This window comes from Opisthocomus hoazin, chromosome 27 (assembly GCF_030867145.1).
Source record: "Opisthocomus hoazin isolate bOpiHoa1 chromosome 27, bOpiHoa1.hap1, whole genome shotgun sequence".
NCBI lineage: Eukaryota > Metazoa > Chordata > Aves > Opisthocomiformes > Opisthocomidae > Opisthocomus > Opisthocomus hoazin.
This window is the reverse complement of record NC_134440.1, coordinates 4,126,779-4,149,477: the sequence shown is the minus strand read 5'-3', so window position 1 is coordinate 4,149,477 and position 22,699 is coordinate 4,126,779. Positions and strand designations below refer to the sequence as shown.

The following is a 22,699-nucleotide window of genomic DNA, read 5'->3' as shown; positions in this document are numbered from 1 at the left end:
TTAGATTAAAGGAAGTTTCCAAGAACGTTTCATTGTTAGGAACTTGCACAGCAGAGAAAACTGATTCTCTTCTATTCAACTAATTAGCTTTTATTAAAGGGTATATACAAAAATATAAAAAGCTTAAAGAGTGTCTTCCATTACAAAGCATTGAACATCCCTCAGAGCGCTTGAAAAGCTAGAACAGTTAACCCTCGTGTTCTGACCAGAGTTGTGACTGCAGCAGCTGGTGTGTAGGGGCGTTAGGTTGGGTGGTAGGTTCTAACAAGCTCGCACAGTGCTCATAGGTCACCTGTACTGGAACTAGATGCTTCATTCCCCATTTAGACATTAGGATACACTGCTCAGCATCAGTCTGACTTGATCCCAAGGCAGCACCCCTCCACTTCAAATAGAATTAACCTTTTGAGAGAAATAAACATACATTATGGAACTAGCGAACATAAAACCACATCAGATAACGTCTGTATTCCACAGGAATGAATGAATGAATCACAATCCTGTACCGGGGACAGCCTGACCGGGGTTTAGTTCTTGTATAAAATGGGCAGCCAATTAAAAAATTTTGCAAAATAAATGGAAATTCTTAAACTTGCTAGACATGTCATAGTAATGACTGGCCTTTTTAAAAACACTAAACGACAAGTATTGAAGTACATGTCATAGCTTTCCATTTTTCGCCATAGTTTTAAAAGTAATTCATTTGTCACTTCTCCAGACTTTAATCCGGATTTATAGAAGTTTAATGTTTTGTAGAAGATGCAAGACATCTTTCTTCAGAGAGTCTTATTCGGGTGGTGGAGGGTCTTGCGTTTCACGCTTCGCTGAAACAATAGGGAAAAGAGTTCTTACACATTCTGCAGTCACCTAAGCTGTCAGAAATGTTTCATGGGATGAGGGCTCTTATTAATAAGGAATTCTTCCTTTGGGCTTTTATCTGAACCCATTTTACTACACAGATTTACTGCAAGCCAGAGGCAGAAGTGACTTTTCATTTAGCGCGCCAATTTTTTTTTCCTTTTAGTCACTGGCAAGTGCGGTTGTTCTACAGACTCTCTGCAAAAATCCATCATGTGGGTAATTGTCTTCGTCTCCTACGCAGCACCTCCTCCACTTTTTCTGAACCCTTCCTGCACTACAGTGAATTTGTTACCGGTTCTGGCTTTGGCAGAACGCAGCGCTAACTGTAGGAAACTTGGAAGTTGGGCAGGGCCAAAGTCAGCGTGGTCTAAGCCCAAGCATAAAGAGCTCCTGCTCCAGCAGCCGTCCCTGCTGTGGAACGGCCCCCTCCACTACCTGGGGGATCGCTGCTCTTTTCTGAAGGGCAACAGTCAGAGATGCAGGCTCCTGCTATTGCAGCCAGGAAGTGGCTTACACAGAACAGGCCAATTAATTAATGTTTCAGAAATTAGAATACAATAGAACCCCTGAAAAGGAAAGTATGCTGGGTAATCACAATGTGTCTCTACTTACCTGTTGGCTTAGTGGATCCATTACACTAGAAAGAATTAAGAGTTACTTGTCTTTTGATTTGGGCTTAAAAAGTGAAGCTCTTTTTAAGTAGGACAAAACCGCTATTCAGCTCTGCACAGGTTTTTAAATTGCATAGAAACATCCACTTACATTCATCTCTGGCCTTCATGCGTGCGATAAACGAGTAACTTTTATTTCTTCGGTAGTTTTCGTAAGGGTCATCTAATGCAACTCCCACTCCTTTATATTGATCCCATTTGTCTCGGATATCCCCTCCTTTAATCGGATCCTGGATTCCTTGCTCCTTGGCTCCCAACCCACCAGATCCGCTCCATCCTGCGGAAAGGACACAGCGTTGCAATACTGTAACTTGAAGTTATTAGTTATTACTAGAATTCTGAAGACAGGCATAGACCTTCTGGAAACAACCAAAGAAAGCGTCAGTTTGATATAGCAGAATGGTAGCAGCCAGCCTGCAACACCGGATGAACGGCCCCGTTTATTCCAAAAGCATTAATATGCAGAGATGCTGGGAGCTGACAAACATCAGCACTATCCCTAAATACTTTTAAGAGGGCAAGGGGAAAGCCAGCACAAGCCCCATCCGTGCAGCCAACCCCGCTGCTATACACCGCAGGCAGCTGAAACACCTTGGGGTGTAAACTCTATTCGACACCAAACTCGCGTCCTCGTCTTTCATATCCGTCCCAGAAAGGCGACCACCACCACTGCTCCATGTCCTACATATGTCTATCTCTGACTAGTCTTACACTGATCTGGGAATAGCAAGGGATAATTACTAACAAACGTGGATGGATTAATTAATTGTATCCAAGAGTTTGGTGCCTGATTTTTGTTTCCTGGCTTGTATAAGATTCCAGAACAGCATCTTACCCATTTTCACTAGCATTTGATGGCCTTTATTTTCTTCTCCAAGCCTTGATTCTGGTATAGGAGGCCCAGAACTGGAGCCCAAACCAGCAGAAGAACTAAGGAAATAAAGAAGAACAGATTAAGAACAAGTGATACTGTTCTGACACAAAGCATTTTTATTCTGTTAAACATTAACACCCCGTATAATCCCATCCACTCTACTAAGCTATTCTTCTGTAAAGCTGTCAATTATGGAGTTACAAAGGTGCCAGCAACACCCTACCTGCTTCTCAGTACAAGGGAAATCAAACCCTACAGTCTTCCTGACACAGCGTACTCGGAGGACTCCTCCTGCTTCCTCAGAAGGCATACAAAGCCTTCACAGTTGCACAGTGTTTTGTTATAACAAAAAGCCACCGCAACAGTAATATTCTCTCTATAAGCACATATGGCATATAAAGAGTTTCTAAATCTACTTTCCACCTTCTTTTCTACTATTTGTTGAAATGCTTATTATACCCATCTTATGCGAAAGTCCCCTTGTACCCTGTCGGTACTTTGTCCAAACAACCCAGGTAAAAAGAGAAATAACCAAAGAAAAGCCTACGGAGGAGTGGGGCTGCGAGACCGGGACCGGCGCCGCCTTCCTGGTGAGTATGATTTTGATCTTGATCGTGACCGTGATCGCGAGCGGCTGTGAGAAGAGCGGGACCTGCTCCGGCTTCTGGAAAGGGAGAGCACAGGAGACAAGATGCACAAGTTACCAGAGCAACACCCTGGGTTCCTCATCCAGAACCCGAGGGTTGGTCTTTCCCACCCTCCCAGTTTCCTTCAGCCCATTGCACTCTACCTGGACTGCGAGCGTGAATAGGATCGTGATCGAGAGCAAGAGCGAGATCGTGACCTCGAATAGGAGCCAGAAGATTTTGAAGATCGCGAATTGGAGCGGGAGGATGAGCGACCTCGGCTTTTAGACCGACTGCGAGACCGGGAAGGCCCGCTGCACAGATAAAAGCAGAGAAACTCAAATGAAACTCCTGGGAGCACGAGAAATACAAATGTACTTCTGATCAAATTCAAAGTACACACAAGCACTCTGCAGACAACCCAGTGAAAACCTGAGCGTGGCAAAAACTATTTTCTGGAGATTAGACAGGAATTCCAGCAAGCTGAAATTCAGTCACCCCATCAGCATGTGGCTGAACAGACTTTCCCTCTGCATTTAGCCCAAGGTATTCCCAGCACCTTCCAGGCAAACAGCACGCATCAGAAGGCAGCAGACAGGGTCTCTCACCTATTTCTCTTCTCCTGACCTTTCCTCCGCCTCGCTCTCATTTTAGCTCTGAAGAATTCGTACAGTCCATTCTGCTCCCAGCCTTCACTGCAATAAATCAACCACACATAGAACCGACATCTGTAAAATTCGACTTTGATACACGGAGACATTCAGGATTTCCGCTAGATTTTGTAGGGAACAAAGCACCCGGGCAAAAAGGTCTCGCAAATCTCAGTGTAAGATCAAACAGAGTGTGCGGTTTAAAACACAACAAGAGCACTCATTTCAGCATTAGAAGAACCAAGACACAGGCGAAGGAAGAGAGAGGCATTTCGTGGTTTGAGACAGCTTCTTAGGGCATTTGCCTTACCATATCGTTAGCTATACCTACTCTTACCTGTTTCTAGGCCTGTCATGAGATGGTGGACTATAAAATGCCTCAACCGCAGCCAGTAGTCTCTCACTGGGGGGCATTGGGGGTGGAAGACGTATATCTTTAGGATCTAAAGGTTTATACTCATGATCTTCAAGCTGCCGGAAACAAAACAAATTACATTCGTGTCACGTGTCATGGGGTGGCTACCTGAAGAGAATAATATAGATCTAACTGTGTAGGGACCTCACATTTCACTACTGGATAAAAAATGGTCCAGAAATAAGGATTCTGCAGATGACCCAGTGCTTTCTTGTGCTATCAGTACCATTTTGAGTTCTATGAGAAAAGCCAATGCTACACATATGCAGCATTAACTGGATCGCCAGGTAGATAAAATGCAGATCTCATCTATCCACCTTTGTGATAAGGGTGGCTGGACGGAAGCCTGGCAGAGCTGGTGTATGCTGAGTGTAACACAAAGTTAAGAGAGGGAGGAGACGTATTTATATCGTATATATCTCAAGGACAAAATGCAGAAATGCATAGGATATATCCCCGAAGATGCTGATACAGATACATTTCCTGTCCTCTGTCAGGCTGTTTGCATATGCAACAGTGTTGCAACACATCTTTGTAAGAAAGAACTCCGAATACCAAAACCTCTTACACAGTGGCCACATCAGAACTGCAAGGTCCCTCTGCCCATCTGAAAATCACTGGGGATTGCTATTTTCTAAAAACAGGGTTTAAAGAGTAAATTATGGTTTCATGTATATGAGCTCAAATGGCTTTCACTAGGACACAACACTTGAAAATGTCACCATTTTCACCACCTTCTCCCCCCACTCCTGCCCGTGCACACCCTACAACAACTTTGGCTGATGGTTGCTGGATGGAGAGATTTGAAATTCTAAATGTCCACATTAAACTGTCCCTAACACTGACTGTGAGATCTTGATCTTTTAATCCAGTCATCAGGGCCCACCACAAGCACTTACTTTTACGAGCGGAGCCATCAGCCCGGCAGGAAGATCGAAGTAGGGAACGTTTGGCACCAGACTAGGATCGTCGTGGTTCACGTGAGGGGGGCCTTGTCGCCGCATGTGAGGAGGCTGCCCGTTGAATCCATGTGGGGGAGGCCCAAAGTCAGGGTGCTGTGGCCCTCCCCAGGGCGGATGCTCGCTGATTCCAGGGTGAGGCAATCTGTGACCAGGGTGATGATGAGGAGGTCCAATTTCTGCACAGAGTGGGAGGGTTAAAACATTTTATTTAGCTATAGAGAAAGGAAGGCAACTGGAGAGATACTTCAATTGGTGCGTTTCTCCTAAAAATCAATCTTGGCACCCAGAGCCTTGCAGATCCAGAAAAGCATCAGAACTGAGGAACTAGAGGCTGGCTACAGGTCCACGTTCATGAATATCTTGCAGTGCATCTCCCTCCCTGGCCATACCAACTGGTCTCAAGACAACAGGACACTTGAACCCTAAGCCACTGCTTGCTTTGGGACATACTGTGGTCAAAAAGTACCATAAGAAACATATGCTCAAGAACAAAAGGTTTCAGATGCAGCGGGGCAGCTACTGATGAGATCTGTTCCTGAAGCCTAAATACACATGGCTTAGCACGGACCTGTAATTAGTTCTGTCTCTATGCCAAATCATCATATATAATGAAGTAAATATGGCAGGAATTAACTCACATGAGTAGGTGACAAGAAAATACTTTGTTTAAAGAGGCGCTTTGAAAAGAGGTAGAGATAATATCCTGTTAAAACAGAGAAGTGAATGACATCCGTCCAATGACTGATGGACAAACCATTTGCCATGAGCACCAGGACATCCTGCTGAGCTCACTGCAGTACACAGAGAAAAATGCAAGACTGAAAATCAACATCTGCTCCAGCAGGACCAATAGTTTTTCCAGCAAAAGCCATCACAGCCGCTGCCCAATCTTCAGCCAGTACTATTTGACTCATCTTCAGCAGAACTTGAGCACAGTCTGTGTTGTCATTGCTTCACCGCTTCCCTAATTTTAGCCATCTGTTTTAGTAGATCCCCTCCTCCAACCACTTTACATGAAGCAACAGATGTTTTGGATCACCACAACAATCCAAAACAGAGCATCTTTTCTGAGCTTAAACCTTAACTCCCCCAGGACAAGAAAAGCTGTTCTCCCTACTCACTACCACAACTCTTAAAAAAACCAAACAAACAACAAACCCAAAGGGAAAAACAACCCAAAGAACAGTCTCTAATGGATAAGTTAATCACAGTCCTAAATATATAAGCTCTAATTTGCTGGCTTTCAATGTTTTTGGACTTGGGGAACTGAGAATCTTTTAAGCTCAGAATAGCAACTCCTACACAGCAACATAATTGCTCTTTTAAGTGGCTTGTCACACAGAACCACAGTGATCATTAGACTTTATAGTGATAAGGATCATTCCAGAATAATCATAACTTCTTCATGTGAAATACAAACTACCTCGGGGCAGAGCTATTCACGAGGGAGCCCGCAGCCAAATCTGCGGCACAAAGGCCACCGACTACACTGTCAGCCATTCCCTGTTCCAGCAAACCAAACAAAGGAGAACTGAAGGTAAGGATCATTTCACCAGACACTGCCAAGCCTGATTAAGACAGATAATTAGAGAGCTTTTCAGTAAAAATAAAGAGATGAAAAGAAGGTCATGGACGAATGTATGCACAAGAACAAATGCTCCCAGCCTGGCTTCCTCCAGCTATGGAGGACACAGCTGAAGAGCCCTCACCTATGGCCTGATGGGCAGGAGATCACATGTACAAGCAAATGCTGCTTCTCACCTTCGAGCTTACTGTTTTTAAAGTGAAATAGTCACAAAAGGGGTGCCTGTAGAGATACTGACTTGAGTTGGGATTACAGCTTCTGGTTATCTGCATCCGTTGGGGAAGGAAGACTCAAAAAGCAAGGAAGCACCAACTCTGCACATATTTCCTACTGAGTTGTTAGCAGTAGCTTCCCAAACCCCCAAACTCAGCATTTCACAGGAAAAGCAAAACAGTCCACCAAGAATAAGCTGTCACCCCAAAGCACGAGATAATTTTGTAATGGCAATCAGCATTGCGACATAAGAAAACCTGGCCTGGTACACACTTTACCTTGAGGAAAATCCCCCTGGGGGTAATCAAAACGATGAGGATAAGGAGGCCTTTCAAAGGGATGGCGAGGTGGAAAATCATCCTGCATGAAGCGAGGTGGAAAGCGGTTGAAATTATGCGGATGCGGGGGCTGGTTGAATTGGGGATGTTGCTGATGTGGAGGGAATGGGCCTCTGAAGTGAGGTGGCCGCTGCATTCGAAATGGAGGTTCCCTTTGACCCCCACCCCATGGAGGTTGTTCATGCTGGTTGTTCCACGGTGCTTCGAACTGGTTGTTCCAAGAAGGATCGGGCTGGTTGTTCCAAGGTGTCTCTCTCTGGTTGTTCCAGCCTTGATCTCTCTGTTCGTTCCACATTCCTTCATGGTTGTTATTCCACGGGGGACAATGAGGTGGTCCCTAGTGGTGAAGAAAAGAAGCCTGGTCATTAGGCTACAAAAATAAAGAATGCAATTCACCTTTTTCTAAGTAAATATAGCCTGTAGGAAACACGCACAAGTGAAAGAACTTTCCAAATACGAGGTCTGAACAACTGCAGCTCGACAGAAAAGACAGGAAAACACCAAACCATTACTGAACCAAACAGCGCTCTACTCGAGACAGTACTTCTTGTTCTGCTTGTTCACAGGGAAAAGTGTGACAGCTGACAAACCAAAATACAATTTATACTTTGCCTTTAACTGGGCTCAGAAAGAGAAAGGTTAGTATTTGAATCTGGATTTATACCTTTTGCAGCTTTCCACCACACTTCCACAACCAAGATGGTCACTTTGAACCTCCACCTCCCTCTCCAGCTTGTCTCAGAACTACGTTACTTACCTGTTGTTGACCCCACGGTGCGACAGGATGAGGCTGGTCAAACCAGGGTGGTTTATTTGGAGGAATCTGATCGTGAGAGCCAGGGCCACGTGGTCCACCGGAGGCAGGATCCTGCACTCCAGACCCTGTCGTGTCATACTCTGTAGAACCAGCTAGAGGCAGCTGAGATTTACCATCATCTGCAGCAAATTGGAGACCATTATAAGCATCCAGGTCACAGGTAACTAATGAAACACCAGCACACCTACGACAGGCTCCATCTGAATTTTGTTACATGTGTAAACATTCTGCAGAAATCTATTACCGGGAGAGAGGATTTCCGATCCATTTAACATTTGTCTCTTTGGTTCTTTTTATATTCGAACGTCAGGCTGCACCAGCTGCAAGCCTCCAAACAGCTCCAGGCTTTTGCCTGAACCAAACCAGCACAGCACAGTAACTCACTACTGAAAAAGGAGCAAACAAACAAAAAAAAAAAACACCTCCCAGTGTTGCCACCCACTGATTCCCGCACAGGTCCCCAGAACAGGTTCGTACCTGCTTGCGTAACTGGAGCAGACGGCGGAGCCGAGGCTGGTGCTGCTGTGGGGGCTTGAGGTGGGGGCGTTGATTTCACCTCATTCTCCAGTGGTGGTATTTGTATTTGTTGCTGCTGCTGCTGCTGTGTTAAACTGTTTACAAACTCTTCATGTTGAGTTTTCAGGTTCTGTATCTGCTGTTGGAAGGCTACTTGTACAGGCTGTACTACCGTTGCATATTCAGTGATCAAATTTGCCTGATAAAATTAAATTAGGTACAGCGTTAATTTGTTGTTCTTAAACCAGTTATCCCATCTGCTCATTCAGGCTCTCCTATATTGCTCTCCACCTGCTCCCAAGAAATGCACGAGCACGCAGGATAACCTGCTAGCAGGATATGCTATGAAGCTCTGTGAAGATTTCCAAAACATCCTCTGCAGGCTAGAATCCGCTGTCTACATTAATGCCTGGCTTTCAAATACAGCTAAAATCAACAGCATTCATTATTAATGCTAAAAATGAATAGTTCCTGCTGCCACAACAATTTTTTATGCCTAGTGTACACAATTTAAAGCTATGGTTTCTTTAGTTTCCTTTTTACCAAACATTCATTTCCATAAAAAGAGAACACACTGTCAAATATGTACAAGACCGTAATAGTTACAAATGCAAACAGACTGTCCGGGATCCTATCAGCAGCCGGATTACTGAATGTTTGAAATAACAAGGTTATGGTTTACATTATTTTTGTAATCCCTTGTAAACAACTCCAAGGGCTTGGGAGGGGGTGTAAATTACTATTTACCCTTCAGAAAAGGAAAATGTTTCACAAATTTATTTTCACAATATTTACATAAGTAAGATAATTGTTACTTTTCTTTTCTGGCTAACCTGGTACTGGCCAAGTCCAAGAGCCGGGCTCTGTAACTGCTGAATAATTGACTCGTCAAAGTAGCCATTTTTCTCCCATAGTTGAAGAAGCTGCATAAATTCAAGAGTGAAACGTTTTTAGAAATGATGAACAATAAAAGAAAAAATGAGGCATGGCAGGTTTATGTCTCTAGCTTTGTCAACAGACCTAGGATTTTGGCACTTGTCTTTGAATCACCAGAAATTCAGATGCATTCATCATTCTAACTTTTAAATAAAGCCTAGGTACTTTTAAGTTCTAGTTTAAACATCAATTAAAGCACATCCTGTAATAGCCTTTAAGACAATCACTAGAAAACTCTCAGGGGTCCTCTTCCATCCTCGTATTTATGAATTTGCCTAGCGTTAACATAATGAAGCAAAGCACCCAGCTAAACCAAACCCAGATACTCACTCTGGCAATTTTCTGTTGCTTATCCTCCTCCACTGCTAGAAAACTGGTACAATAAATAGGCACAACCACCTTCTGCAGAGCAGCCAAAAGATCTCGTGCTTGCTTCCGCTGACTTCAAAGGAATGGAAAGAAAAGAGTTACTGCCTTTCACTATAACACGAAGAGCATTGCAATGCATCCCAACTTCTGCTATACTACAAGCACTGGATTGATAAAATAGAGAGTTCCCTCCTTCACATTTTTACTGTAGAGTCTTGTCTGGAGGACAAATACACAAAGTTGGTAAAAGCTAAATTTATTATTAAAGCACTAGATCTTTGTGCCAGCTACAGACACCTTAGGACAGCTGCTAAAAATAACGAATACATTAAAAATAAAAAGCAACGAAAGTAGCAATGTATCCAGCAGAGACAGACTTCACCTAATTAATCAAAACATCAAACTGAAAACCACAATTTAGTTCCTACCAGTGATGCAACACATCATTGATCAAGTAGATTAGATGTAATCGAAGCTCAAAGTGAGCTCCTTCCGCCGTTATACGATTTCGCAGGTGCCCAGCCATCAGCTCACAGTGTGCAGGAGATTTCGCATTGCTAAACATCCAGTTCTTGCCAGCCTTAGAAAAAGCAAATTTCACATGTTTTAAGTTAGTTTAATGTGTTCAAGTCATATGGAGTTTCTAGAACTCCAAAATAACTGCAAGAAGGGAAGTTTTCAAGTAACAGCTACTGTCCCATCTACCACACAACACAACAATAAAGCTGCTGGTTACTGCACAATCTCAAAATTCAAGCTGTATTTAATCCACAACCCCACCAAATAACTGTTCAGATTTAGAACACTTACTGAGATTGCATCTTTCGTACAAGTGTCAATGATGGGCTGCAACAAGTTGTCAAACTCGTTCATATCTAACTGGGTTTCCTCCAAAACCTTTTGCATTTGTTGCTCAATTGCAAGGGCTACAGCTGATGTGACTTGTTCCTGAAAAAAAGTAGAAAAAACAGAATTATATGACATCCTATATTCTTTTAAAGACCTAAGCTGCTGTATCCCCATCCTCTTAGCCATAAGTAGCTATCTTGAAGACTAAAACCTTTTATACCACATACAAATGTCTCGGTTATTTGTTTTTGAGAAAAAAAGACTTCTCATTCTTCAGGAAAAGTCCAGTTAATTTCCACCTCTAAAATTTCTCGATCACGAAAAAAATAATCGCAGGAAGCTCCTAAGTGTATAGAACATGATGTAGGCATACTGCTTTCCTCCCCAAACTCCTCAGTTTGGTTCCCAGCAGCTTTCACAGCAAAACATTGCCTGCAACAACCACCTAGTTCAAAGCATACACAGTTCCCTTCCACCCCTAATCAGAATCCACCTCAGAATACTACAAGCTGGATTGTCTTGCAGTTCCAAACCTGCAGCATTAAACAAAGATTAAAGCAGTCACAATTTATCCCACCCTGCAAACCAAAAAGGTTTTTCATCTAGTAAATAAACTGTTTTAATCAAAGATCAAGCTTGCCAGCACATCAGATACGTTTGTCCCAAGGAGAAGATGGCAGTTTCCACAGAACAAAAACAAGCAAAGTAACGCTCCCTCTCCTTGCCAACACCGCTGGCCAGAAGGAAACCTTCCTCTCCCCCTTCGCTCCCGATTTCTAGAGCCACTGGCAGCCCAGAATAAACCAGGTGAGTGCTTGTCTTGAACCAACCTGTCTCATAGCAAGGAGATGCTGCTCCTGCTGCTGCAGGTTCCACTGACTCTGCTGGATAAGTTCCTCCACGGAAGGAGTGCCCTGAGGAGCTGGGATGGGTGCAGCCGGCGCGAGAGACGGCTGTGGCAGTGGCTGGATCTGCGTGGTAGCCTCGATATCTTGGCTTTGCTTGCACAACACTATCAGACAAAGTAAACTTTTGAAGTAAACCTCGCAATCTGCTGTCACCAGCCCACACATGCAAACCGTGCTGGCTCCCAGAAGGACCCTCACGATTTGCGCGACTGCTTAATGAAAATCGTGTGGTCGAGGGTGGCTGGTGCAGAAGAGCAGATTCGGCAGCTCCTCGCGCACTTCGAGAGGAACGACTCCAACGCGAGGGCAGCCCCGGAGCTGCCGCGCTGGGCCACCCCATCCCCGGGGGCCCCGCGAGCCTGGAGCTCCCTCTCCCCGCACAGATCCCGCAGACGTGAGAGCCGCGGGCAGGGCTCGGCCAACAACCCGCTGCTCAGAGGACCGGAGGAGGCTGCAAACCAGTCCCGGCGGGTCTGAGGGAAGCCCGGGGGGGGGGGGTGGGGGGAGGGGGCGGCTCCGCCAGCCGGGCCGGGAAGCAGCGGCCGTGGAGGAGGGGAGCAGGCCCCGCGCCAGCCGCGGGCCCCACTCACGCTGCTGCTGCTCCAGGGCCAGCTTGTACTTGTAGTAGCCGTAGAAGTCGCCCCCGAAGAGAAAAGAGAATTTGGGGTTCTCCTTCTGCTTCTCCATCGTCATCTTCTCGAACTCGGGCCCGTTCCGCGCCACGAACTGCGCCAGCTTGTCGATGACATTCCGCAGCTCCTGGTCTGTGGGGAGGCAGCGCCGTCAGCCCCCGCCGCCGCCCCGTGCCCCCTCCCGGCGCCGCCCCGTCCCCTCCCGCCCGGTCCCGGGCCGCGCTCACCGTCGGGCGGCAGCGGCATCTCCATCGCTGCGGGACAACGGGGCCGCTCCGCCGCCGCCGCCGCCGCTAGGCCGCACCGGCCGGAAGTGCCGTGAGACACCAGGCGGCACGCGCAGCCGCGCTTTACGGCCCCGTCGCTCTGGAGACGGCGCGCGGCGCAGGGGCATGTGCGGCCGTTCCCCTCCCGCGCGCGACGGGGCGGGGCGAGGCGCGGGACCGAGCCCGGGCGAGGCCAGGCCTTGGGGCAGGGCCTCGGGCCGCTCTCTCGGCCTTGCCGGGGCCGTCTCGGGCTGTCGCTCGCCCAGCGCCGCTGGCGTGGCCCGCCCGCGCGCACCCGCCGCCTCCGCCGCTCCCTGAGGAGAGGCCTCGTCCGCTCCCCGAGCACCCGCAGAGCCGCCGGGCCCCTCCCGCTCCCGCGGCGCGCTGTCGGTCTGCTTCCGAAACACCGCGGCCAAGGTGCAGTTCAGCTGCCAGAAATGAACGGAGAGCGCTGAAAAAGAGCACGTCGTTTGGCATCGGTTTCATCGCAGGGGACGATCCATCGCAGCAGCGCTCCAGCTACGCAGACCATTGGCGTGGTGTAAAATGGGAAAGAAGGATGTGTAGGAAGCTCAGCAGAGAGTGAACTGAACCTAAAATACAACTGTTAAGGAAAGAAAGCACAGATGCTATGCAGGGACATAATACTTAAGCACAGTTGCTTTTAAGTGACTTCATTTTTTTACGCAGGTAAAACTAAAATGTTCTAATTGTTTCTGGTTCTTAACTTTCCTTTTGCACCTGATACTCCCATTACATTTCAAAGTGGGATTAAAAATACACCATATTTGCAGACTTGCTGGATTCAGGAAAACATTCCTGAAGGATAGGTTTTCTACTCCCGTTCCCAGGTTGGACAGGGCTTTGAGCAGCCTGCTCTGGTGGAAGGTGTCTCTGCCCACGGGAAGGGGCTGGAGCCAGGTGATCTGTAAGGTCCCTTCCAACCCAAACCGTTCTACGATTCCTTCAAATGCAAGGTACTGAGGGGATCAGCTTCACACCCTAGTCAAGAGGTACAAGGCATGGCAGAAATTGCTCAACCCCCTCTACTTACACAATGCAAAAAAGCCCACAAAAAACCCACCACACTCAAGGACCATTTATATGAGCACGGGACATCAAAACTGAAGTGGGGCCCAGATAATTTTTGTGTCTTAATTTTACGAAAGCTGAATCTACAGGTGGAAGCGATCATCCGGGAATCAGAAGAGGCCAAAAGCAAATGTGAGTATTCTAACGCTCATCTGGAGCCGTAATCACTGTCTTAAGTTTCAGACATTAAGTTACACCTCACAGGATTTCCAGTCACACAGATAACACTCACAGACATCCTCACAAAAAGGCAGAACTTTTTATTCGTAACAAGACATACCATGAAGAACCCACTGTATTATCAACAGAATATAAAAACTCAGAAAGATGGATGTTTTCATGTATACAAAAACCAAATTAATACCAAAAAAATCAAACACAGAGTCTGATCATGATTCTACACCACTCTGCAGTCCTGGAAATCAACATGAATCCCAGAAGACCAGATTAAGTTCAAATCTTTGCTCATAGTTAAAAATAAGAAACTTTTCAAAATTCCTGCTGCCGCCTTCCATCCCCACAAAACCGTTACTGCTCTACACGCTGGAGGCCACGCAGTTGCCGTCCAGGCTGCTGCGTTCCTCAGCACACACCAATGGTTTACCCACAAAGTGCCCCAAAAGCTGCAGTTACCTGACACAGATGTCTGCCAAAAACAATCCAAACACCGGATTTATTTCAGACAGGAAAGAGTCCCAGCACCTGGAAGTCACCGCTGTGGTTTCTTCCCATCATCCCTCGTTCTTCCCGTCATCCCACGAGGGATCCCTGCTTCAGCTGCGGCATCGGCAGGTTGGAGGGACGCGTCGCGGGCAATCCGGCCGAGTCACATCCACAACTTCACAGAACGACAGGGTTGAAATAAGAACAGGAAAACAATACAAAAGCATTCATTTGCTTAAGCGCCAGATTTCATACAGTAAGGAGTGCGGGGTTATTTCTGGTAAAACCACCCATATTCACATCAAGTTATAGAGTACCAATGGGAAAAAAAAAGAAAAAAATGGGTGGTGACTGCCACCGACATACTCTCACTTGCGCATCTACAGAGTGTGATTGTACCGTACACCTGTCAGCTGGGGATTGACAGATTTGTTTTACCAGCCTGTACCATCACCACAAAGATATTCCAGAATTATTTTTAACAGCTTACAACATGATTCAGAAATGGAAGCCTTAGAAAACCAAAATCTTCCCTTTATTTGTATTGCACCTTTTCCACAAACAGCTACACGGCAGAAGTCTCTGCTGCTGCAAAATGCTACATCAGAAAAATGTGGGTTTGAACACACATCAGAAAGAAAAGGTCTCGAGCTTCAGGCATCATCATGAGCTGACCCCAAATTACCACCACTACTTTTACAAATCACTGCACACCTACAAAACTTAAGTATTGCCTCAATTTTATTTAGCATTCAGGTATTTAAAAAAACACAAGCATTTTACCAGATGACAAAGATGCTCTAATCACTACTGGGTACTAAAATGGAACCTGCCAGGGAAATATTGTCAAGAGATCTTCCAAGAGCACCAAAGACTCTACAGAGCTATCAACAGAAAACCCACACATAGTGGGGAGAGATTGGTTTCTTTCACACTGGTATTTCTAGAACTATCCAGGACTGTTTTGGGAAGAATTTCCCAATTTTGTGATGTATTTACATGTACGTTAGAAATGCACAATGGAAATCAAAACATTCCTGCGGATACCAGCGACTAGTATCCTGACACTAGTCACAGCACCCCAGTCATCGTAGGTTCAGTCTATGTAAACATCCAGTAAGGTATCACACCCATACAGCAGAACATTAATCTGATTTCTCGCAAGTGGCCGTTATTACTACTGTGTGACAGTCCCAAAGCTTCCTGCAAGGAAAAACCCAAACCACCCCCCTTCCCTCTGATTTAATAACAGCGTCGTTATACACGATTGTCTAGATACGCCCTTTTTATTCCAGTGTTTCCACACTTTCTACAGACCTATGTACATAGTTAAATATGTCATTAATTTACAAACCATGTTAAAACAAATGTTTCACCTTGCCAAACGAAACCTTGCAGCGGTCCAAGATTAAAATATATATTACAATAGTATCAGAAACTTCCTTTACCTGAATGCAGGCAATATTGCTTAAGGACTTGGATTCATGTACTGGGCAAAACCACCCCTTGTAAATGATTCTCTTTTTTAATTATATGTTCTACCATACAAAATTACTCCCGTTGACCACAGACCTGAACTAGAAGAGCATGAACACTGTCAGGCGGTCTCCAGGGAAGAGATTCACACTCTGGGCCCCGAGCGGATGATATCCTGGCTTTGGGTCAGTCCCTTTTTGCTCTGCACGTACAGCAGTTTTGTTTCGGAGACACAGTGAGGCCACCAGCCCTGGCCACAGTTTGGGACAAGGTATTTTCAGCAGAAAGCGCTCACCTGCTGCCGTACTCTTGACAGAAAAAGCTGAGCTAGACCTGCCACGATAAGCACGCAGTGCAAGCTTTCTCTGAAAAGAGTTGCAACAAAGATCTGGTTACGCTCTTTAAAAGGAAACCACCTAAATATCTCTAATAAAGCCTCTGATCTGTGAATAAAGCATGCAGAGCTTTATTCCCAGTAGCGGTTCAAGTCGTATGAAGCTGTTGTGGTGGTAGACGTACCAGAACATGTACAGATGAACTCACAGCACGCCTGTACATCCCTGGGGCCCCCGCTGCTGCTTTTTTCTGGTATTTCACCCCCTATGAAGTAGGGAAGAATTATCTCCATTTACCAAATGGGAAACTGAGGCACAAAGGCCACAATGAAGCGTTTGCAGGAGTCAAACATTTAGAGCCAGCTCCCTTTGAAAGCAGCTGGAGAACTTCAGCCTCCCCCCCCCCCCCAATCTCAGCCTAAATGTTTTATCCTCAAATTAGTCTTTTGCAGAGCCAGAACCTAATCCAAATCCAGAGGCCACACAATCCTTTTTACATGTATGTAAAAGCACTTAAATATTGGGAAGCGAGCCTCAGAAATACATGCTTTGCATTTTCCCATATTAAAAAGAAATAATTATCCATAAATTAATACTGGAACAGGCAAAAGCAACTTCATCTGAAATAATGCTTTTCCTCATTATCTTGTTCTTGTTAACCAGAGTTAGGGAATAATTTATTTAGATTTTCTGAACTACAAGCCCAAGTTCTAACCTAGCACGAACATTCAACTCCAGTCAAGTGAAGGAAGTTCTGCTCACAAACATTAGCAGCATATTTAACTCATCTCTGAAATTTCAGAAGGACCATTTCCTCTTTTGGACTGCATAGTGGGAGGCAGTCTACATAACCACCTCCACAGGCAGCCAAAAGAATGAGATCAGGTTGACTTTACACTTAAAAATAAATTCTTTATTATCCAGAAAGGAGCCAAAGCATCACCTCGTGTCATGGAAATGGTCATTTTTAAAGCAATAAATAAGTGGAGGGAGTGTTCTGTACCACACCCTAAATTTTGTCACTGGTATCTAATACCTCTCTAGTAAAAACATAATACTTATGCTATCAAAAATCTCACTGTACAACAGCTTTTCTGTTAAGGAAGGAAGGCCCCTAAAATCTTCTTTTGCTAAAGTAATAACAACCTGATTCAGCGAAACCCGAGTTCAACTGGTTTAATTCCTTTCATGCACAAATGCAGTATCTGACGCACAACAATCAACACAGCTAGAATTCAGCACGTTCATTTATACTAACTGAATCAGTTCTTCTTGACAATAAATTATCTATTTACTGCTGATTTGAATATTTTTTTTCCTTAACACTTTACTACTCAAGCCAGGGGAGCTGCAGGAACAGAGCAGGATACAAAATTTAACTTCTTTCAGCGGAAAGTAGAAGTCAGGCTAAACACACACAGCTACTCCACCAGCAGTAATTAAGAAACTTAAAAAAAAAACAATTAGGGGCTAAAAAGACAGACTTAAGAAACAATTAAGAATGATGATTATTCAAATGAGTGCATTCATAATATATGAATCATATAAGAGAGCATAATTTATGCAGAAAAATGAGAAGAAAACACCTTAAACCTTTCAATTTGTAAAGCAAGAAAAGAATTTTGTAAGAACAGCTGTGAAGCAAGTGGAAAAAAAAAAATCGCATTATTCCAAACATTTTATTTGTGACGGTGTTTTCTGTACTGCCAAGGAAGAGCAATGTCTGAAGGTACAGGAGGACATGATTCCAAAAACAATTATGATCTTCTGCTCTGTTTGTTTGTTATCTACAGTGGCTGGGACAACAGTGATTTCAGAGAATGCTGTTTCTCTCTGCCTAAAGTATGCTTCTTGAAGAGATCAGTCTTCCTACTGTCTACTCTTTCAGAAACACTTCTGCTTTGTCATCAAAAACTGAAGGCATAGGCACAAAAGTAACTAATGCCCACACGAAGTCTCCTAGTTGCTGGAGATGAGTTCAGGTCTACCTGTCTGCAACTGATGTACCTAAGTCAATCCTCCTCAAACAGACAAATCCTGACAACCAGAAGTACGCCTTAGTTTCACTTCTTTCTGAAAGCTTCACTTTCGTATCATTAAAACATACCAGAGAACACATGAAAGGTGATGTTACCAGCGTGGAAACACAATACTGGCCAGAATTTAGCTGCCAAAAGGATACGCAGTTGACAGACTCTGAAAAGGAGCAGTGAGAGCAGATGTTTTACTCTGAAGTTTTGTACGTGCATTTCACCAGCACCTCTGTACGAGAGCTACACTGTGCCTTTAGTTCCAGTGTCGGATCTAGCTGTTTCACCTTTAAAGGTCTGCTCAGCAGAAGGTCTGTACCGCTTTCGCTACACACACATCTTCCCTTCTGCAAAACCTGTACGATCAAATGGCTTGACATTCATGGATGTATTAAAAGTTTCTGATAATGCTGGGGACACTTTGATATCACAGTCTGTACCTGTTTGCCAGGATTCTATATATCAAAACGATTTAAGTTGTAGGTAGTTGGATAGTTTTGCCGATTATACTGGAAGTGGTCTGTTAAGATATTGGCTCGACCATACTGATAGTCTCCATGTTGTGCAAACGCCGTAAGTCCGTTCTGAGACTTTTCCGGAGTGTTTCGATGCCGCTCCAAATTCACAAGGTCTCCAGTTGTAACTGGAAGTAGCTGCTTCTTTGCTTCTTGGTTTGCATCATATTTTGTCTAGGAAACAAAGAATGAATATTTTTCTTAGATACCACCCAACATATTCATAGAGCTAGAAAAAAGCATACAGTTTTACAACTACACTACTATCTGTGCTTGTTAGAGTCTTGAAATATTAGGAGCTTCTCATAAAAACCTCATTCCTCATATGCCAAATGAGTAAGCTGCTCTTTTGCTCAAGAGATTTGAGTGAGTTACTTCCCAATCTTCATTTTTCATGAAAATATTAACCTCAAAATTTAAGTTTGTTAGAAGCGGCCTGTCCCAAGTGCCTGAGTACTTCACATAGGCTACACACGTACCTCCTCTGCAATGAGGTTTTATGCCAGGCATCCCACATTTCTGTTCTGCTAGCTCTTAACTTGTTGTACAAAAAATAATTCAAAGCTACTGGACTCTTTCAAGTGAGTTTCCTGAATAAACCAACCAACCAACCCCTTACCTTGTTATATAAGAAGACCCCTAAGATAGCTGTCATCATTCCAAGGACATTGGTGCTCGTAACCGGGTTGCGAAGCATGATAAGGGACACTGTGATGACCATGATTCTTTTTGTGGCATTTGCGACAGAGTAACTTAGTGGGCTGATCAGGTTAAGAATACTGAAGGCAATGACATTCTGGGCAAAATTACAGAATCCACTAATTATAAGCAGCATCAAGGTCCAGGACCAATGAGACATCGTGCTCTGTTATAAAGAGAAACCAAAGGTAAGAAAAAATTATCTCAGGTTTCAGATAAGAGACAAAGAAACGCAAACACAACTTGAGTCACTTCTTACCTGCCACTGATAGGAAGAACATCTGCAACTCAGCTCTAAAGAGGCACCCAAGTATGTTACATTACGCAACTACCAACTCAGAAAACATCTCTCTCCGTATCGTAACACACGTTCTGGGTGCATCGGTTCCTGTCTCCAGCCGCTCATTCCTGACATTTACCCTGTCACATACGCTACCTCTCCTAACCCTGACATGAATTCTCATGATAAACACTATGCTTCTTTTTTTTATATTGTTCTGTGAAATTATTTGGAGGTATTTCACAACAGTTCCTCCCACGCTGATGAGGAACTACACTGAAACACTTAAGTGCACTTTTTTGGTATGGGTGGTTGTTTGTTGTTTGTTTTTCTCTCTTTTATTCCTTAACAGCAAACAGTTTCCTAAATACAACACTTACCAAGTCATTCTCTATTAAGAAGGAAGAAAGATCAACCAAAACCCATGTTGGGATCATGAAGAACACAGCGTGGCACCCCAGTATATTCAGCAACCGAAGATGATGTATTCGGGAATCTCTTAGCACCTGGCAAAAAACATCATTAAACAGCCTTGCTCCCGCTACTGCCCACGTGACCAGCAGAGACTCCGGAGCCACACAGCAGTAACAGCTTTAAATGACAGATAAATTATGAAAGTAAGTAAATACTATTATAGTATGAAATTCCTACAAGGATAATCAAAGAAAAACGGATGTCCATTTGAAAAACAGTGGTTTCCCGAGTGGTGACTCCTAGTATTAACAAGATAGTAAAGCGTTTTAAATGCCTTACAAACCAGAAACCATGCATTTTAACTTTGTTTCTAAGATTTCAAGGAGTGCCCAGTGTTGACACTGACTCATTCCCTACAAAGGCTTTGATACAGCAAGATACACTGAAGGCTTTCAAATGAACTGTTAAATTTAAGCCTTATTGAACTGTCAGCAGAAAAAAAATCCCTGACGAGGAGTAGAGAAAAGGCTCAGGATAAACTCTGACTTCTGCCCAAGTCTCAGTGTAACAGCTTCCACAGGTAGGAAGAGCTGGAGAGCGCAGGCCTACAAACTAGCCAACTGTTACTTTGTGCTCCTTTGACTATAAAGTCAAGTTAAAAAAAAAAAAATGTATGTATGTACTGGAAAACACATACTATCCTGCTAAAGGATGATACTGCTGACCAGTGTTCAGAACAGCACAACTGTTACCTTCTTTGAGAAGATGTTCTGCAGTGAAAAACACAGAGTGGCAGCAAGCGCACTGATGAGTCCCCACATGTCAAAGGACAGTTCCGTGACAGTGGCCAGCAGGACACCAGTTATTATGGGGATCAGAGACAAGTACACCTGAAAGAGGAACCGAGAGCAGCAGCTTACATCTTCTAAGAATTTCCATTTCAACTGTGTTTACACACACCGCTGATGCGGGGGGGAAAGGAGAAGGAAGAATAAAGCACCAGAACCAGGGATCAACTTTTATACAGTTGTAGTTTGAGGAAATTAAGTGACTACAAGACACGCTGTAACAACTCCAGTGTATCAAGAGAGCTCCAGGTTTAATCATGTTTTCTTTAAGTTCACAATAAAAGGAAAGGCAACTTGTAAAATCTGTGTAATCTCATTTCAATCACAAAATTCACCCAGCTAACCAAAGCCTGAGCTTTCCTGATCCCAGCCAGCAGAGCACACCACAGGCACCACCAAGAGAAGAAGCCTCAGCAAACCTGTCCGCACCTTCGTCGTCTGCTTTTCCTTCATTATGATCCGCGAAAGAAGAACCACCCATATCGGCATCGTCGCTTTTACTGAGAACGGAAAAAAAACGTCGGTGGGGATGCGACGCTTGGGGCAACTCCGCTGATCACCAGCAGCAGAGGGTGAGCGCTGGGGACGGAGCGGGGGGCTCAGGGCTGGTCCCACCAAAGCCATAAACTCAGGTCATCCCTCATCATCACCCTGCTGGGCTCTCGTACGAACATGGGCTGGGCCTTGGTGTTCTGGGACACCGTGCCAGGCACCCACAGGGGCACGGGACACTGCACTGGGCACCCACAGGGGCACGGGACACCGCGTTGGGCACCCATGGGGGCACGGGACACCGCATTGGGCACCCATGGGGGCACGGGACACCGTGCTGTGCACCTGTAGGATATGGGACACCATGCTGGGCACCCTTGGGGGCATGGGACGCTGTGCTGCGCACCCACAGGATATGGGACACCATGCTGGGCACCCTTGGGGGCATGGGACGCCATGTTGGGCACCTGTGGGGGCACGGGACGCTGCGACAGGCACCCACAGGGGCACGGGACATGGGATGCCATGCCGCACGCCCACACAAGCACACGCTGGGCTTCAGAGCTCACTGCACCAGGGACCGGCACGCGCACTGGGGACGGGGACACAGCACCGGGCACCCCTGTGAGCACACACCGGCCTTCAGGCGGCTACCCCAGGCCCCGGGACACCGCGCCAGGCACCCCTACGAGCACACACCGCGCTTCGGGCGACGGTACCGTGCCCGAGGCCACCCCCAGCCCCCTCCCCGGGCCTCACCCGTGTGCGCGTAGGAGACCGGGACCCTCCAGAGCGAGACGTGCGCGGAGACGGAGGCGAAGTACTTGCCGAAGGCGAGCGGCAGGATGTAGCGGGGGTAGGCGCGGGGCGGCAGCTGGGCCGGGCCGGCGGGCGGCACCCGCCAGGCGCGCAGCAGCGGCGGCAGGAGCCCGCACAGCCCCAGGATGTGGAAGAGCGAGACGGTGACGGGCCGCGGGAAGCCGCCGAGCAGCAGCTTGTTCACCACGTTCCCGCCGGCGCTCAGCCCGTACCAGGCCAGGCACAGCGCCGACACCCGCGCGCCCTCGCGCAGCGCCGGCCCGCGCCCCCCCCGCCCCGCCGCCGGCCCCCCGCCGCCGCCGCCCCCCGCCGCCGCCGCCAGCGGGGCCGCCATGGCTCCCTGCGCCGCCCGCCCGCACGTCACCGCCGCCGCCAACGCGTCGCTTCCTGGGGCAGGGCCGGCGCGCCCGCCGAGGCGGCTACGGGTGCCGGCAGGAGCGGCCCGGCCCTGCGCCCGCCGTGCGGCCGGGTCCGCGCTGCCCCCCGGCCCCCTCCCGGCCCGCGTTCACCGGTCTCCCCTCAGACGGGAGCCCCGCACGGCGCTGCTG

At 46.2% G+C, this 22,699-nt stretch overlaps 2 protein-coding genes across 4 annotated transcripts; both read right to left on the bottom strand.

Moving 5' to 3' along the window:
* Positions 1 to 314: 314 nt before the first annotated feature.
* CHERP (calcium homeostasis endoplasmic reticulum protein) lies at positions 315 to 12,552 on the bottom strand. Of its 2 annotated transcripts, none has more exons than XM_075444004.1 (18): positions 12,450 to 12,552; positions 12,181 to 12,354; positions 11,513 to 11,694; positions 10,644 to 10,781; positions 10,262 to 10,413; positions 9,795 to 9,906; positions 9,362 to 9,451; positions 8,490 to 8,727; positions 7,953 to 8,131; positions 7,136 to 7,532; positions 4,997 to 5,235; positions 4,020 to 4,153; positions 3,641 to 3,727; positions 3,197 to 3,346; positions 2,954 to 3,070; positions 2,368 to 2,462; positions 1,624 to 1,809; positions 315 to 402 (listed from the first exon to the last, which is right to left on the bottom strand). In XM_075444004.1, exons 1-18 carry the CDS (start codon positions 12,472 to 12,474, stop codon positions 398 to 400), a joined length of 2,700 nt encoding a protein of 899 aa, XP_075300119.1. In that variant the 5' UTR covers positions 12,475 to 12,552; the 3' UTR covers positions 315 to 397. The 2 variants fall into 2 exon arrangements, with proteins under 2 accessions (XP_075300119.1, XP_075300118.1); XM_075444003.1 differs by lacking the exon at positions 315 to 402 and adding an exon at positions 578 to 824.
* Positions 12,553 to 13,825: 1,273 nt separating this feature from the next.
* On the bottom strand, positions 13,826 to 22,485 carry SLC35E1 (solute carrier family 35 member E1). Of its 2 annotated transcripts, XM_075444265.1 has the most exons (7): positions 22,092 to 22,485; positions 21,270 to 21,340; positions 20,745 to 20,882; positions 19,959 to 20,084; positions 19,219 to 19,464; positions 18,525 to 18,773; positions 13,826 to 14,418 (listed from the first exon to the last, which is right to left on the bottom strand). In XM_075444265.1, exons 1-6 carry the CDS (start codon positions 22,483 to 22,485, stop codon positions 18,540 to 18,542), a joined length of 1,209 nt encoding a protein of 402 aa, XP_075300380.1. In that variant the 3' UTR covers positions 13,826 to 14,418; positions 18,525 to 18,539. The 2 variants fall into 2 exon arrangements, with proteins under 2 accessions (XP_075300380.1, XP_075300379.1); XM_075444264.1 differs by having other exon boundaries at positions 13,826 to 18,773.
* Between the last annotated feature and the right edge of the window lie 214 nt (positions 22,486 to 22,699).